At 43.8% G+C, this 18,255-nt stretch overlaps 1 protein-coding gene across 1 annotated transcript in view; it reads right to left on the reverse strand.

The window, feature by feature from the left end:
* The window catches only part of LOC310782151 (NACHT, LRR and PYD domains-containing protein 3-like), a gene marked incomplete at both ends in the record, with an annotated part of 50,917 nt that overhangs the window by 2,341 nt on the left and 30,321 nt on the right, over positions 1–18,255 (reverse strand). The window contains 2 exons of the mRNA XM_083642842.1: positions 3,440–3,610; positions 13,942–16,285. Of these exons, the coding sequence (XP_083498968.1) occupies positions 3,440–3,610; positions 13,942–16,285 (2,515 nt within the window). The remainder of the gene's footprint in view (positions 1–3,439; positions 3,611–13,941; positions 16,286–18,255) is intronic.

The following is an 18,255-nucleotide window of genomic DNA, read 5'->3' on the forward strand; positions in this document are numbered from 1 at the left end:
TGACGGTGTAACTCATTCTATTTCAAGATAAGCCTTATCTCCAATCTCATGTTTTTTATAGTTGTTATTGTAATAACAATTTCCCACAACAGCATGTTTTGTATTTGTGCATTTCAAATAAAATACTACTTTTCCAGTCATATATTGTCATTATTCAAGTTTAAAAAAATATTGTTAAAATCGTATCGTATCGTATCGTTATCGTGAACCCAGTATCGTGATACGTATCGTATCGTGAACTGAGTGTATCGTGACACCCCTAGAGAGAACCAATGGCTACATGTTAGGACTAAGACCATGGCTATAAGTATGATGAGAGCTCAAAGTCCTCATTGAGACCATGGTAACTGTTGCACCAGCTGAACCTTATTCATCTCTTAAGTTAGGCTGTAAAGTCTACACTTTTTGTGACCTTGATGAAGGCACAGTGTGTTGAAACATCAGGTCACAACTTGATTTAAATAGAAGCATAACAGAGTGTGCAGTTCTCCATCTTTTCACATGACACCTTCTTCAGACAGTCTGCACCTCACCTGAAGTCACTGGGTGCTCATCTCCAGCTCCTGTGTTCTTTACATTAAATGTCAGCATGTAGTAGAGCAGATAATTGCAAATATAGCAAGAATCGTTCAAATAGTGATACAAGCATGACATTTGGTACATATACTCTTCAAATCCCACTCTTTTAAAAAAATACCGCTGGCCACGCAAAATTCCAAGATGGCGGCCCCAAAATCCAAGATGTCCGCCCAAAAATGGGTTTTTTCCTTTATAACTCGAAATGCATTGATTTTAAACCCCATAAATGTACTAAAGTTGAATATAAAGTTGAGTATTGTGGATCTTTTGGTACCAGGTGCATGTCTGTATCTATTACGGTTCATGAGATACAGCATATAGGTACTTTTACAGACTCGGGAGAGCAAAAAATTTGTACCATTGATTGTTGTTAAGTTAATTTGGTAATATGAAAATGTTATTCATATGCAATAGAGTGAATGTCAGCACACAACCACAGGGCACACTGGTGACATCACTGCTGTGTAACAGCATGGGGTTCAGTGTCAGCTGATCTAGATATACTACTGCTTTATTAGACTTGTAGTTGTAGTAGTTTAGTTTAGTGTCCCAAATGCTGTCTGACAGCCCCATGTCCATTAGCTAGTAAACCGTAGTTGGTAGTTAGTAGATATAGTTAGATAGCCGCACCTGAATTGACAGGGTGTGCCAGCGCGGGAGAGCCGAGCCAAGGGTAACGGGGCTTCAGTTACCCGGAAGGTGTACAGATCACACGGGACTTAAATGGCATTGGATGAATGATCGGGCTAGGTGTAGGTTAACCAATAATAACTGAACCTAGTTGTATCCCATACAAGAATGTGTGTTATTTGGTTAATGTGGTAAAAGGATAGCCCCTCGGCCTTAATCAAAACCCAAAATGGCAGATTCAAACTCCATCTTTGCGAAAAGACAAACTGACAGGTCTAAATGTTGTCTTTGTCAAAAAGACAGAACAGACGGAGACCTAACATCACCTCGAACTCATTACACCCTTGAACATGATGGCTATGCCATGCTGGCTACCAACATACCAATGTTTCATGAAATCCAGGAAATGCCATTGATCCTGGATCCAGCAAGGCTGGATGAAGGTGGTGGTATTGATGCTACTTTAAGAAAAAATCAGGCTAAATACCACGTCAGCTGCCGGTTGTTGTTTAACAACACCAAATTGGATTGGGCAAGGAAACACCGATCTGCTGGTCCCAGCTGTGAGCCTGAGGATGTTCATGCAAAGCAGCGGCGAAATAGTCGTCCACAGTTCCAGTTCTGGCACATGGTGCTGTCTATAGAGCTGGTCATCTTCTTGCTCATCAGGTCCTTCCGTGAGGCCAACTTTGCTCTCTATTGCCAGGCACTGAGTGAGTTAATACCTTATTTTTTTGCCAAGAACAACCACAACTACGCACGGTGGCTGCCTATCCACCTCAGGGACATGCTCACTCTAGAGAACACACACCCAGGACTGGCTCAAGAGTTCCAGAATGGCAACTTTGTTGTCCATAAAACCAATAGGGATTTCTCTGCCCTTGCCCTTGATCAAGCTCACGAGCAGGCCAATGCCATCATCAAGGCTGATGGTGGTGCCATTTGGCTTAATGAAGACCCATCCGCACTTAGGAGATGGATGGTAGCTGGTCCTGAGGTCAGCCGTTTGGTGTCCCAGTATGAAATGGAGGCACAAACCAAAGAGGGCAGTGAGCACAGAAGCCACCATGAGCAAACTCCACATGCACAGAAAACTTTCAAGGAGAGGGTTGATAAGTTGTCCCAAGCTCTGAAAGACCTAGGCAACCCATTCCAGGAAGACAATAAAGACCTGTATTCGCTTGACACCAAAGACATTGCTCACCCTGACTCTGCAGAACTTCTGCAGTCACACTTCTGGAGTTTTCACGGGCACTGGAAAAAAATCCATCCTTCTTCTATGAGCCAATCAAGAAAAACAAAGCTGACTTCTTCAGACAGGACTCTTCTTCTGCTGAACCCTCGAAGCAGAAGCTTCTCAACGAGGACTGTCAGCTGTTCTCAAAGCTTTTCATCTCCTGTCAGAGCCGAGAGTGTAACCTGCAGGAGTTCTTTCAGCATGAGAACCAGTCTTTCCCTGCTGCACTGAGCAAGGGTGGAAGACTGTACTCTTGCCAGAAGTCTCAGCTGACCTCTATCCTTGAGATGTCCCACCAGTTGACAAATAACCTGAGGCAGACATTGTCATTGTAGATGGGTCAGCTTTGGTCCATGCCCTGCCACCAAAAAGATCCAATACATTTGAGGACTATGCAGCTCTCGACTTCCTACCAGTGATACACATGTACACCAGCAAGTACACGATGACACATCTTGTCTTTGATGTGTACAGCCCATCAAGTCTTAAAGCAGAAACCAGGTCCAAACGTGGCCAGGGAGGAAGACTGCACACTTGAGCTCCCTGTATGTGCATTTTATTTAGCACATCCAAAATGGTGTAACTCTACACTCTTGTGGGTCTCATAAACCCATTTTTTGCTCTCCCGAGTCTGTAAAAGTAACTATATGCTGTATCTCAAGAAGCGTAATAGATACAGACATCCACCTGGTACCAAAAGATCCGCAATACCCAACTTTATATTCAACTTTAGTACATTTATGGGGTTTAAAATCAATGCATTTCGAGTTATAAAGGAAAAAACACATTTTTGGGTGGACATCTTGGATTTTGGGGCCGCCATCTTGGAATTTTGCGTGGCCAGCGGTATTTTTGAAAAGAGTGGGTTTTTAAGAGTATATGTACCAAATTTCATGCTTGTATCACCATTTGAACAATTATTTCACTTATCTGCTCTACTAATGATATTCATAGAACATCTATAATGAACAAAGAACTGACAGCATGTCTGACCTCAGAGTCTTCAGTCGACAGTGTGGACTCTCCAGTCCAGCAGACAGCTTCACTGCTGAATCTTCCAGCCTGTTGTAACTCAGGTCCAGCTCTGTCAGATGGGAGGGGTTGGACTTCAGAGCTGAGGCCACGACTTCACAGTGAGTCTCTGAGAGTCCACACTTAACAAGTCTGTGATGACAGATATAATGTAAAATCAGTTATTATCAAAACAGAGCAGAGAACAAGCATACCAATAACTTTATGCTGAATTAATATACATATGATGATGATGATGATAATAATAATAATAATAATAATAATAATCCTAGTCATAATAATTGTAATAATCATAATAACAATTGTTTTAATCACATGTAAACATTTTAACCACAGCTTTAAGCTCTTGAGCTTAAGCCACCTTCACCCCTTAACTGGAGGATATTTAGAAATAAAACTCTGAAAAGAAATTACAATCTGATAGAGTGAGTGTTGAGTAGGAGAGTAGTAGGAATACAGTGTGCAGTGTGAGTAGGGACAGTGTGAGTAGAGTGAGTGTTCAGGAGAGTAGTAGGTAAGTTCTGGTAATCACATTATGCAGGAGGATATGACTCCTGTGACTTTCTCCCATTTTTCTCCCATTTATGTATTACAAAAAAAAAATGTTAGATTGATCACAAACTCTCCCTGGACTTCTCACACTGTCCCATTATTTCAAACTCTGGAGCTGTTAAACATATTTGACATTAATACATTTCAAATGTCTTTTTGTGTTTCAATTTGTCAATAATTCACTTCCCATTTCTTTCGACAGATTATTTATTAGTAGGTCTCTTATTCATTGTTATCACACCAGATCTGCTGATCTTTAGCTAGAAAAGCGGTTTTCCTAGACACTCATATAATACATACTCTTGCCGGGGCACTAGTGCAAAGTCACTTTGACTATGCTGCCACCCCTTAGCAAAAATAAGTATACTTCAAGTTTATTTTATTAAGTAAACTTAAGTAAAGACCAAGTGTATTTCCAAGTGTACTTTTATGCAAGTATACTTATATACTCAAGTACATTTTATGCACCAAGTATACTAATATCAATATACTAGTAGTATACTCCAAGTGTACTTGCCTAATACTTCTTGACACTAAATTGGCACTAAATCGGCCCAATTCAGTATACTAGTAGTATACTAAGTAAGTATACTACTAGTATACTTTAAGTGTAAGGAAAAAGTATGACCATGTGAGATTCAAACTCAGGGACCCTTCCTTTCAGCACAATGTCCTGTGTCTTATCCACTCGGCCATCCGTTCAGCTGAGTAAAGTAGTGAATGTTGACCATACCACTATATGTGTATCTGTCTCTATTCTAACACTACAGGTCAGATTGGGCTGAAAATTTGCATGGAGGTGGGTTATGATCTGGGGAAGGTCATGAGCAGATTGGAAAGTCCTGGGAAATCCTGGAAACGACCTGGAAAACACCCCATGCCCACAGCCCAGTTCGGATTGGGCTGAAATTTTGCATGGAGGGGGGTAGTGATCTGGGGAAGGTCATGGGCATGTCATCAAGTCCTGGGACCACCTGGAAAGACCTGGAAAATCCTGGAAAACACCTGGAAAACACCTTACGCCCACACCCCAGGACGGATTGAGCTGAAATTTTGCATGACGGGGTGTTAGGATCTGGGGAAGGTCATGGGCACTTCATCCAGTCCTCGAACCACTTGGAAAGTCCTGGAAAACACCTGACACCCACACCCCAGGTGGCATTGTACTGAATATTTGCATGGCGGTGGGTTGTGATCAGGGGATGGTCATAGGCAGGTTGTGTACTTCTGGAAACCATGTGTGGACACCACCATAATTTCCCGGGGAAGCAAAAGGCACAGTTGTATTGCTTTAATTGTGCCTATAAAAGGGAGCATGGGCTCTGTTTGTCTGTTTCAATTGTCCCTCTGATGATACCATGAATGAATGAATGAATGAATGGATGATGTCACAATGTCTATGACATCATCACATGACATGACATCACATGACATCTTCAGTGGTGGTCATCAGTGAGTGATGTCATCAGTGATGTGAAGTTGGGCAATTGTGTGCTGAGTGACATCACTCAAGCACTCCATATATTCTGGTACTGCCTTAGCAGCCAGTATACATCAAGTCTGCTACTCTCACACATGGAAGAATTGTCAATAAAATCAGCCAAATGTGTATGGTGTATACTACCTCAAAGAAACCGATATGTCTGAAAAAGTATTGAATAGGCTATAATCTATCGACTATAAGGGACCACATGGAAATAAGCCTCTGGGATTTATTGTGATATCCTGATTTTTCCATTTTATATGCAGAACTGCTGTAGCCTACTTCAAATAAAACAAATCAACTACAAGCCAAGTATACTTAGACTTTTCTGTATACTGTGTAAGTACACTTAAGTACTTCTCTTTGTCTTGAACTACTACTGCGCCCGCCTTGTCAGCGCTCTTAATGACAATCGAGGAATCATTAGACAGGGAGTCAAGAGCCTGGCGCTCATTCAGGGTGAGGTTAGAAAACCTAGTATTCGATCACCACCTCAAAAGAGGTGGTGATCGAGACAGAGTCCTATAACAGAAAGAGGCAGCCTGGATTCATTATCTACAAACAGAGAGCCCTAGGGGTCTAAATGAGGAACTGCAGCTAGGCTGCTTTCTATAGATTCGCTATTGCATAATGAGCCTACTGTTTTTTGTTTTTTGATTTCTTTATATCATTCTTTATATCATTCCTTCTTTATATAATTTATTTTGATCAAAATTATTATCTTCTTTATTATCTTGTTCATTATTGATTTTTCACCTTTTTTCACAGATGGTTTGAGGTTATTTGGTTTATTCCCTGCTATTTGTTACATGTTTTTTGTACTGATCAGCTTTCAGCCACACCCCCCCTTTCAGTCTATCATTCATTATATTCATTATATTTGTCCAAGAGTTATTTCCATACTGTTTTCTTTTATAAATGACTATTATAGCCCACTTGTATTGTACAAAGACAAACTATATTTCTTTTTCATATTGATGAATTTCTTTAGACTGAAGCCTGATAATCTATGCATATCTATAAAGATGATTGGCCTGCCACCTAACACGGCTGATCTCCATTCTCCATTAGTCCCCTCCTGCGAGTGATTGGCTGTGATCAGTGTCTACCCCTGTATATAATGTTTGTCCATTGTCATATTGTCATGCTGACGAAGCCTTCTAGGTGAAACGTTCATCACCTTGCTTGCCCACAATAAATAAGATAATTTTTCTTAAACCGTGTGTGCCGGGACATCTGTCACCTACTAGTATCCTCCGACCCAGGCACCCGTATACTTTTTATATATCTTTATGGGAGTCGTGCTTGCTAACTGTTTTTCCTACTCCAAAAGATTGCCACAGATTTCCTCGTCTGTAGAAAATGCCCTCTCCAGACCCTGAATGGATTTCTAATGGCGCTCTGTATGGAGATCCCCTTTCCAAGCCGTCCCCGAAGACAGCACTCACAGAGTTTGGCTTTTCCGAGCTCTCCTGACCCTGAATGCAACATTTCTAATGGCCCTCTGTGCGGAAAGGCGCCTTTCCAAGCCGTCCCTGAAGGCAGCAGAGCCAAGAAATGAAAGCGTCAAACTTCAAAGCATAGCAAGCCAGCCCATGCACACATGTGACACAACAGCAGCACACAGACCGTTGGACTTAATTTGAGACAGACAGATATCACTATCAGGTACATAGGCCTATGTGGCCATTGGCCAAAACAAAGTATTATACTGTTTTTTCATCTTATTTGTCAATAGGGACCCCGCCCCTCTCTCTCTCTCCCTCTCTCTCTCTCTCTCTCTCTCTCAGTCCATGTAATTTCACAATTTGCTAATTTAATTTTGATCGATCACACATGATGACTGACGAGGGTCTTCTAGGCAATCAGGCAATGCATAGAATTACATGATAAAACTGACATAAAACTGCAACTGCACAATTTGGCTTTGATAACCATTCATCTAGCTAGTATACTGGATTGTTGTAGGCTACTTGTAGGGCAGTGATATACCCGAGGCTCAAAAGCCACATACGGCTCCTTTATAGGTAGTTCTGGCTCTTTTAAGTCACACTTAATAAATGAATGAATGAATAAATAGCCTAAATAAATAAATAAAATCAAAATAAAGGGAACAAGGGCAATTTTGCGGGGATTGTGGCTCTTGGAAAGATTTTTTTTGGTCAATGTGTCTCCTGATAGGGCAAGGTTGTTGTCACTCAGTGTTGTAAAATTAATGCTGAATTGCTCATAGATCATCAGTGACAGCAGCCATACTGCACAGCAAAATACAGTAGTAATGATAACACATTGAACAATTGATAGAGAAATATAGAAAATATAGAAATATAGGATAGAGCGGAGGAGAGAGCAGGAGAAGGGAGGGAGAGCAGGGGGAATGTGAGAGAGTGATGAGGTGGGGAGTGAATGGGAAATGTTGGGGAGTATAGGAGGTGGGGAAGGAGCAGGGGAAGGGGGAAAGAGGAGAGAGCAGGAGAGGGGAGGGGGGAGGGAGAGCGGGGGATGTGGGGGAGGAGAGAGCAGAGGGAGGAGGTGGGGAGAGAATGGGAAATGTGGGGGAGGAGAGAACGGAGAAGCAGAGGTGGGGAAGGCGCAGGGTAAGGGGGAAAGAAAGAGAATGGGTGCCATGCTTTAAAATAATGTGTGTGTGTGTGTGTGGGGGGGGGGGTCGGGAAGGGGAGGAGGTGGGGAGGGAGAGCAGGGGGAGTATGAGAGACTATGGGCCCTATTCTCCCACAGGCCTTCGGTGCAAAAACTGGCCTTAAAAGCAAAAAAATGTGCCTTGCGCCTGCCTCGGGAAGATATCAACATGGCTTTAGGCCGCCAAATGCGCTTTAGGCGGAATGGGCGTGGCGCAGTCCCAGAATGGGCGAGAATGGGCATTTCGGCCTTAAATACCGGCCTAATGATATCTTCCCACCTGGCGTAAATTTAGCGCCTTGCGCTTTTGAAAACCAGGCCTATTCAGTGCGCTGGTTGCGCGGAGCCTCCTCTGCCCTTTCCTCTGTCCCTTCTCTCTGTGTCACTCCCTCTCTCTTACTGATCAGTCTGACAGGCACAATACGGACTGCTTGAAAAAAAGTTCGCCGGTTCTCTCTCTCTCAGAAAAAATAAGTTGTTCTACCGTACATATTTTAACAACATGACAGTTTTTTCTAACATGACAGTTTTGAGCCCACATTCAGAGGCTATTGCATCATCCTACCTGTGCAGTGAAGGCGAGTGAAAACGAGATGATTCTGGGCAAACATTCACTGCGGCTTCCCTGCAACAGCCAGACATGTGAAATCTCCCAGCATGCATTGGGCTAATCTATTTCGATAATAAATCGCATCGAAATTAGCCTAAATAGATAGAAAGGTACATCGAAATAGATCTAAATAATGTGTAATGTTCCCACAACATGGTACTGTAGAACATTTCAATATTGGACAAAATAAAATCGCGAAATCCAAACACAACCCTATGTGAAACATATATGTTATCCTGGGCCTATATATATCCCTTGTCGATTTAACGGGATTTAGATAAGTGACAGCGTAACGGGCTTCTACTGTCATGTGCTATACTGTGATGTCTGCTCCAATAAATTGGCCCTACTTCACATTTAGTTTTACAATAAAAACACATTTCTGCAATGACTTTACATAATGTAGGCTATATTTATGTGCATCATCCTACCTGTGCAGCAGGGGAGAGAAAACATATCATTCTGGACAAACTTTCACCAATCTAATTAATCTCATCATATAGGGATAGGCTATATTTTTTCTAGCTGATGCGTTTAGAACATTCTTTTCACTTTGATCTTGCTATAGTGTAGCATATTTACATGCTTGCAGTATTTAAACTGCAGTTAGATTGGTTTGTTATTGGAACTTTGTTATTTGAAGAAATAACACACCTATGTGCCCCAGGACTGAAAGGTTTCCTGTAGAGAGCAAATGGTGCTTCATGGACATGAAAGGATAGTCGTGCGTTCCTTTATCGCAAAATAACTGGGATGTGGAGGCTAAATGACACTGTGAAAGGTTGGTTTAGAATAGCTTAGGTAGGCGATAGATTAGCTACAGCCTAAGGCTGACCTGTTATAGTGCTCAGGCAAAGATCAGACTAGAGCAGAGTAGGATAGGCCAGATTAGGCTGTAGATTAGCTAGATCCCCTATGTCCCAGTTAGCTCTGGTTAATGTTTAGAGTAGTCAGTTTGTCTGATCTTCTCCCCCCCCCCTCTCTTTCTCTTTCCCCCTTCCCCCGCTCCTTCCCTTCCTCCCCCTTCCTGTTCTCCCCTCTCCCACATTTCCCATCCCCCCCCACCTCCTCTCTTTCCATGCTCTTTCCTCCCCCACATCCCGCCGCTCACCCCCCTCCCTTCTCCTGCTCTCTCCTCCTTCTCCCCTCCTCTGCTCCTTCTCCTCTTCTCCCCTATTTTTCCCGAATCCCTGCCACTTCCTGCTCTCCCCTCTCTCACATTCCCCCTGCTCTCCCTCCCCTGCACCCTCCCACCTCTCCTTCTCCTCCCTCTCCTCCCCCACATCCCCCCGCTCTCCCTCCCGCCTCCACTCTCCTGCTTTCTCCTCTTCCCCCCTTCCCCCACTACTCTAAAGCATAGTACACATTCTACTCCAAAGCATGGCACCCACTCTATCCCCTCCAATATTTCGCCACTATTTAAAGCATGGCACCCATTCTTTCCTAAAGCGAGGCACCCATAAGCTCTATATGCAGGGGTGAAAGTGGTTTGAATTTCTTGCAGGAACTATAGGCTACTACCCCAACCTTCATCGTTTCATATTGTTCTCCTCCCACCCCCATGCATCCCTGAACACACACATCCAATTTTTAATGCCTGTATGGTGTCGAAATTAGATTAACATTTACAACTAAATTCATCAACAGTCAAACAGTCTGTCTTTGAATTGTCAGAACAGTGGGCAGATAAATTAATGAACAGATTATTAGTAAAATAAAATATCTCAGGATAGGATACATACAAAATGTTGTACTGTATGCACACAGACTGTGTTCTGAGTAAGCCACTGTCTAGTTTGCTAGTAAGCTAACTTCATGTCCATTCTCTGGTCTAAATTAGCATCATCACCTGTATTTGCATCTGAGGGTGGGTTTTCATTTTGCAGAGGCTCTGCCTCTTCCCTCTGGCCCTCAATTTGCTCTTTTCTTCTAACTTTAGCCACATTATCTGCTTCTTTATCTCTCTCCTTCCTCTTAAACATTTGAGTTAGTGTTCGTTGCATGTTTCTGCTCCTTTTGTTCTGAAAACAATGGCAAACATGTTGGGCTCGTTTATTATCCATCCTTGGCCGCTGCCCGGTGCAAATTGCATTAATAAAGTAGGTGCATTTGGTCGCAAAATGTCCGGGAACAATAAATCAAACGCACCTTTATACAACAGTTAGTTCCGGCCGAGTAATTTGATTGGACAAGAGTTGCCTACCGCCGTACATTTCACGTTAACACAACAGCGCTGGCACTTCACTGTGTGTGTATCACTCCATTTCACTGCGCCTCCTCCTGCTAGCTGCTGTTAGGCTACTCGCCCCACAATTGCCACAAAGTAAACCCATGCCTTGCGGCACATCGCTGCCTGCCTGCCTCTCAGTGGTTGGAAATATTACCGTTTCTGCTTGCTTGCTTGCTTGCTTGCTTGGGAACTACTACACTCGTGCAATCCTGGTGGAACTGTTTTTGTTGGCGGAGCGGAGGCAAGCCGCAAGCGAGACTAGACTTCACACAGCCCAGTGCAGGCAGCAGCAGCGGCATTCAGGAGCTGCGTGCTGGAAGCGCAAATCAGCCTACACACACAGCACAGATTAAAAACCACTGACAGCCAGGTCTAAAACACGGAACAATTTAGAAGCAATTCATGAGAGAGACTGTTGTTTATTAGTAATGACATAACGTCAGCCATGCATTTCCTTGTTGGAAATTATGGATCGACTGCACTCTGCAACAATCGGATTTTGATTGACAGGCAGCTGCATGTCTTCCCCCAATGGCGTTCAGGCACCGAAAGTCTTACCGGAACTGCGCACCGGCCTGCGGTTCCGGCCCACTTTCACCAGTGTCTATATGTGAACATGTGTTTATTTGGCAAAGGGACTCACTACTAAAGGCTTGCAGCCAATTAAATTAGGCATAGTTTGGTTGCTAAGAAATTGACATATGTCCGTTTGCAAGATGTGTGTCTATATTTCTCTATCATATAATTGCTTGATATGTTATTATTACTATTGTAATTTGTTAATGTTGTGTCAGTTAGCCCTCCCTTCCCTGTTCTCCCCGTATAGTCTCCCACACTCCTCTATACTCCCATACTCTTCCTTACGCTCTCTCTTCCCCCACATTTCCCTTTCTCTCCCCACCTCCTCCCTCCCCCTGCTCTCTTCTCCCCCACACACCCCCCCTCCCCCCCCTCTCCTGCTCTCTCCTCTTGCTCCTTCCCCACCTCCTACACCCTCCAACATCTCCCATTCCCTCCCCACCCCATCATTCTCTCACATTCCCCCTGCTCTTCTCCCTTCTCCTGCTCTCTCCTCTGCTCTCTCTTCATTTCTATGTTTTCTATATTTCTCCATCAATCGTTCAAACGTTATCTTTATTCTGTATATTCTTGCTACTGTTGTGTCAGCTAGATTTAGCTAGACATACTTTCTGTGAAGCCCTCTGAGACATGCTTGTGAATTAGGGCTATATAAATAAACTTGACTTGACTTGACTTGACTTGACATCACATCCGTTTGGTTAGCGTTCTATTTGCAGAAAACTTGAGCTGGGAAATTCACTGTTCATTGGTCAGATCCAGTCGCTAGCCAGGCTAGCCATTGTTGGCAATAACAATTGACAACATGGCATTTTGCGCATACAAACACTGCAGCCTCATGTCCACACAGATAGAAGTTAGGCAGTGCTGTGTGTACAGCTGATTTAATGAGAAACAAACAAAACAGAAGTGCTAAACAATATTCCTACGATTACTACTACTGTTGTTGCGCGGCATAGCCATCTTTGATTTTTGAGGTTGGGGCTGCTGAGGCTCCTATGAGTTTGGAATGGTAAATACCAGCTCTGATGACATCACCGCCCAGCTCATGAGCTTTGATGTCGTAAGATTACCAGTCCCCAGTTATAAAGGAATGCACGATAGAATCTTATTCTCCCTCTTACTATTCATATGTCTTAAATGAGTTTTCCCCTTTGAAAACCACACCTGCTCCCTGGGCCCGGCCCGTGAGGATGCTAGGTGGTCCAAAGGGGGATACCCTGGTCACCCCAGCCTCTGAAAGGGCGGAGCCAATAGAATATAAACAAAGGTTCCCCCTCAAGGGGAGCGATGTGCAAGGGGGCATGGCCATGGTTGGTGACACCAAGTAGAAAAAATCTTCAGTCATCGCTGACGTGAGGGATTACTATCCAATATGCACAGCCTCTGAAAGGGCTGCACCAATATCTATAAACTATGGTTTACCTTCAAACCTTTGGTCTGCTGCTGAGTTGGACAAAGGGAGCAGCATTATGTATTATCTTGAACACCATATGGATATTGGAATACATGAGTGTATTTTCAAAATGTAACATTTTATATCGGGAGGTTATACGGCAGTGGTGATATTGTCGTGGTTTCAAATATTTTCAGGGCTTGTTTATGAAGAGACTCAAATGGCTTTAGGGATGTCTTATGACCAACATGGGGCCGCTGTGGATCAAGAGGTAGAGCGTGTCGTCCACCTACCAGAAGGTCGGTGGTTCGATCACCGGCTCCTCCAGTCCGCATGTCGAAGTGTCCTTGGGCAAGACACTGAACCCCAAATTGCTCCTGATGGTGTGCCAGCACCCTGCTTGGCAGCTGGCCACCTTCAGTGTGTGAATGGGTGAATGTAGGCACATTGTAAAGCGCTTTGAAAAAAAGCGCTATATAAATGCAGTCCATTTTACCATTTACCAACATGGCATACAATAGGAGAAATTAGAAAAAATAATTGTGTTTAAAAAGATCTTGGATGCCACAGTAGTGAGCGAGTTTCTGATTTGTCTGAAATTGGCTAGATTATATTTCAGTGTTTAGCTCATCTTCCTTATATGCTTTTTAAAGCACAGAGTGGGATCTAAAATAACGTATTTAAACTCATCAACATTTTTTATTGATGAACATACACAACACAAATGTGATGTTGTATGAATATGATGTACTGGATTCAGACGCCAGGAAGACTTGCTGGTGCCATAGACATCAGTTAATGGGGATCCTTATAAATAAATAAATAAATAAATAAATAAATAAATAAATAAATACATAAATAAATAAATACATAAATAAATAAATAAATAAATAAATAAATAAATACATACATACATACATACATACATACATACATACATACATACGTATACATACATACATAAAGGACTAACCGAGCCTTCCTGCAGTTCCTCACAGCTGGGATCAGTCTCCGTCGTCCCTCATCTGATGTGTTGTAGGTGTTCAGGTCCAACACATCTAGAACCTCCTCTGACATCTGCAGCATGTAGGCCAGAGCTGAGCAGTGGATCTCAGAGAGTTCATTATCTGATCTGTTCTCTGACTTCATGAAATGTTGGATCTCCCGATGTACTGACTGGTCATTCATCTCCATCAAACAGTGGAAGATGTTGATGCTTCTGTCAGGAGAGCAATCATCAGTGGCCATCCTCTTCAGGTTGTTGATGGCTCTTTGGATGCTTTCTGGTCTGCTGTCTGTCTGACCCAGCAGGCCTCCTAAGAGACGCTGGCTGGACTCCAGTGAGAGGCCATGAAGGAAGCGGACAAAGAGGTCCAAGTGGCCATTTTTACTCTGCAGGGCTTTGGCCATGGCTTTCTCCAGGAAGACATGCAGGGATTGATCATGTTTATCCCTGTATCTTTGCATGTCCCTTTTATCATCCTTATCTTTGCTGTCCCCTTGATCCTGTTCATCCCCGTTATCTCCCCTGTCCCATTGATCCTGTTCATCCAAGTTATCTACAATGTCCCATTGATCCTGTTCATCCAAGTTATCTTCCCTGTCCCATTGATCCTGTTCATCCAAGTTATCTTCCCTGTCCCATTCATCCTGTTCATCCAAGTTATCTTCCCTGTCCCATTGATCCTGTTCATCCAAGTTATGTTCCCTGTCCCATTGATCCTGTTCATCCAAGTTATCTTCCCTGTCCCGTTGATCACGTTTATCACAGTTATCTTCCCTGTCCCGTTGATCATGTTTATCACAGTTATCTTCCCTGTCCCGTTGATCACTTTTATCCCAGTTATCTTCCCTGTCCCGTTGATCACGTTTATCCCAGTCTTTTCCCAGGAATGTCTCCAGTACATTCTGAGCCCTGTTTGTGTAGCAGTGGAACATGTAGACTGCAGCAAGAAACTCCTGAATGCTCAGATGAACAAAGCAGTAGACCGTCTTCTTTAAGAGCACACACTCTCTTTTGAAGATCTCTGTGCACACTCCTGAGAACACTGATGCCTCTCTGACATCAAGACCACACTTCTCCAGGTCTTCTTGGTAGAACATGAGGTTGCCTGTCTCCAGATGTTCAAACGCGAGTCTCCCCAGCTTCAGAAGAGCTTCCCTGTCAGTCTCTGTCAGCTCCTGTTTACTCCTCTCACGTCTCTCATTATACTTCTGCCTCTTCCTCTCTGACTGAACCAGCAGGAAGTGTGAGTACATCTCTGTCAGGGTCTTGGGTAGCTCTCCTCTCTGGTGTGTAATCAACATGTGCTCCAGAACTGTAGCAGTGATGAAGCAGAAGACTGGGATGTGGCACATGATGTGGAGGGTCCTGGATGCCTTGATGTGGGAGATGATTGTGCTGGCCTGCTCCTTATCACTGCATCTTCTCCTGAAGTACTCCTCCTTCTGGTCCTCAGTGAACCCTTGTACCTCTGTTACCCTGTGGACACATGTAGGAGGGATCTGATTGGCTGCTGCATGTCTGGAAGTTATCCAGAGGAGAGCCAAGGGAAGCAGATTCCCCTTGATGAGGTTTGTCAACAGCACATTTACTGATGATGTCTCTGTGACGACAGACACAACCTCTGTGTTCTGGAAATCCATTGAAAGTCTGCTTTCATCCAGGCCATCAAAGATGAACACAACTTTACAGACAGAGAGCTGCTCTGCTGTGACCGTCTGTAATGTTGGATGGAAAACATGGAGCAGCGTGAGAAGACTGTACCGCTCATCTTTGATCAAGTTCAGCTCCCTGAACGAAAGCAGAATCACAAGACTGACATCTTGATTTTCCAAACCCTCTGCCCAGTCCAGAGTGAACTTCTGCACTGAGAAGGTTTTTCCAATGCCAGCAATGCCCTGCGTCAGAACTACTCTGATGTCTCTCTCTTTTTCCCCCTTTTCCTCCTCTTGGCCAGGTAACCTTTCTTCATTGTCTTTCCCTTTCTTCTCTTTGTCAGGTAAGGGTTTAAAGATGTCGTGGACCTTGATCGGAGCTTCATGGTTGGGCTCCATCTTGGATGCTGTCTCCTGTTTGAGTGGAGCATCATGGAGGGTCTTCATCTTGGACATTGTCTCCAGCTGCCACACCTCATGTTGGGTATTAACGTCTTCACTTCGTCCCACTATGATGTAGAGCAGAGTGTAGATCCTGTTGAAGGAGGTTCCAGTTCCTGCTTCAGCGGTTCCTGCTTCAGTTCCTTCTGTCACAAATCCACATCTCTCTATCAGAATGATCTTATGCTCATCTAAAACCACCTGCAGAGCACCGTCCACTGGAAGACATGAAGGAGTAAATAAGGGTTACTCAAACACTGTATACTATAGTATCTGGTATTACTTTTATCAGAATCAGAATCAGAATCAGAAAGACTTTAATAATCCCCGGGGGGGAATTGAGAATGTGTGTGTGTGTGTGTTTGTGGGCTCGTGCATGTGTGTGTGTGTGTGTGTGTGTGTGTGTGTATACAGTATATATATATATATATATTTATATACACGGTATACACACACACACACACACACACACACACACACACACACACACACACACACACACACACTGTGTATGTACTAGGCCTGCACGATATGAGGAAAATCTGCGATGTGCGATAACATTGTTCAATATCGCGATGACGATACGACTTGCGATAAATAAATAAATATTAAAGTATGCATATTAGCTATACAGTTCCTACGTCTTTCTGCTTTAATAATGCTAACATAGACCCCAAACATAGCCTATGCCCACTAGTGATGCGCGGGTCACCCAGAACCCGCCGGGTCCCGCGGGCTGGGCCGCCCCGCAGGCGGGCTGGGTTGGCAAATTATGAAAATATCGCGGGTGCGGGCAGGGCAGGCTCAGAACGTGACAAAGCAACATTATTAAATAATTTAGAGCAATGAAACACGCAGAGTAATTAACCTTAAAGACGTTAACTCTCTCTCACACGTAGGTACACACAATCAGACAGACTCCTGCTGCACTCTCTATAGCCTACATGGAGTAAAGAAACGCTTCAATGAGGTAGCCTATGTGGTCTCAAAACAAACATTTTGGAAGGATTATTCGCTGTAATTATTATTTGAAGTGTCCATATAATGCCACCGCAGATTTTCTGTTGTAGACTCGACTGTGATCTATTTGTCAACTTTACTGCAACGTGAGTAGGCTGTGAACAATTGAGTGCGCATGAGGTAATTAAAAGAAATCAGACAGCGAGTCTAGCCGTATCTGCAAGCCGTGTGCGCACCTGCTGCACTACTACGTTTAGCCTACTACTGCAACATGGCCAATTGAGAGCGCATGAGGTAATTAAAATAAATGGGGAAGAATAAGAACTGTTTCTGTAGCCTGCCGAGTGCCTACCTCTATACTTGCTACCTCCATTTGAAACACTGCGGTCATGCCATACGCACTTTGGGGAAGCGTAGTCGGTCACGCTATCTGAAGACCATGGATTAATTGAAGAAAGACCCACATGAAAGCAGCAGCGCAACTCATCCAGAGCAGGCCTAGGCTACAACTGTTGTCGCGCACGGCAGCATGTGAGTGTCTGTGTGTGTGTGTGTGTGTGTGTGAGAGAGAGATAGGGGGAAGAGAGACAGCGTTATTAGCTACTTTGCACACCTTGGAAGCTCCGCTGTGCTCCTCCTGCGTCCGGAGACATATTACATTAAATTGGCCGTTGCGGGCTGCTGGGTTGGGCTGGGTTGGGAATTTTCAGATATTTTAACGGGGCGGGCGGGGCGGGCTGGCTCCAATGACGGGTTGGGTTGGGGCGGGCCTTAAAAAAACCTGACCCGCGCATCACTAATGCCCACTGAATAAAGAAATGGAATACACACTGACTCTAGCTGAAACTACACACAGCGTGTTTGGGCTTTGGCAGAGGGGCGCAGCGCACTGTTGCAAGGGAAAGGTGTATGCTGAATTTACAACACAAGACAAAATGATCAGATGCTGAGTGGAAATGCATGACGCATGTAAATAAAACCACTTTTGTTATTCATTGCGTTTCAGGCAGTCTTTGCGATGTGTTTATTGCGCATGTTCATATTGCGATGACGATGAAAATATGATTAATTGTGCAGCCCTAGTATGTACAGTATACAGATCCTTTACAACAAATTAGAATACATGTATCATGGAAATACCATGGATGGCTGTGGGCTTCAGCAGATTGTCAAGCAAAGACAATTCAAAAATTTGCCGGAGATTCAGAGGGAGTGGACTGAGGCTGAA

Source organism: Poromitra crassiceps (assembly GCF_964638095.1).
Source record: "Poromitra crassiceps genome assembly, chromosome: 9".
In the NCBI taxonomy this organism is placed as follows: domain Eukaryota; kingdom Metazoa; phylum Chordata; class Actinopteri; order Beryciformes; family Melamphaidae; genus Poromitra; species Poromitra crassiceps.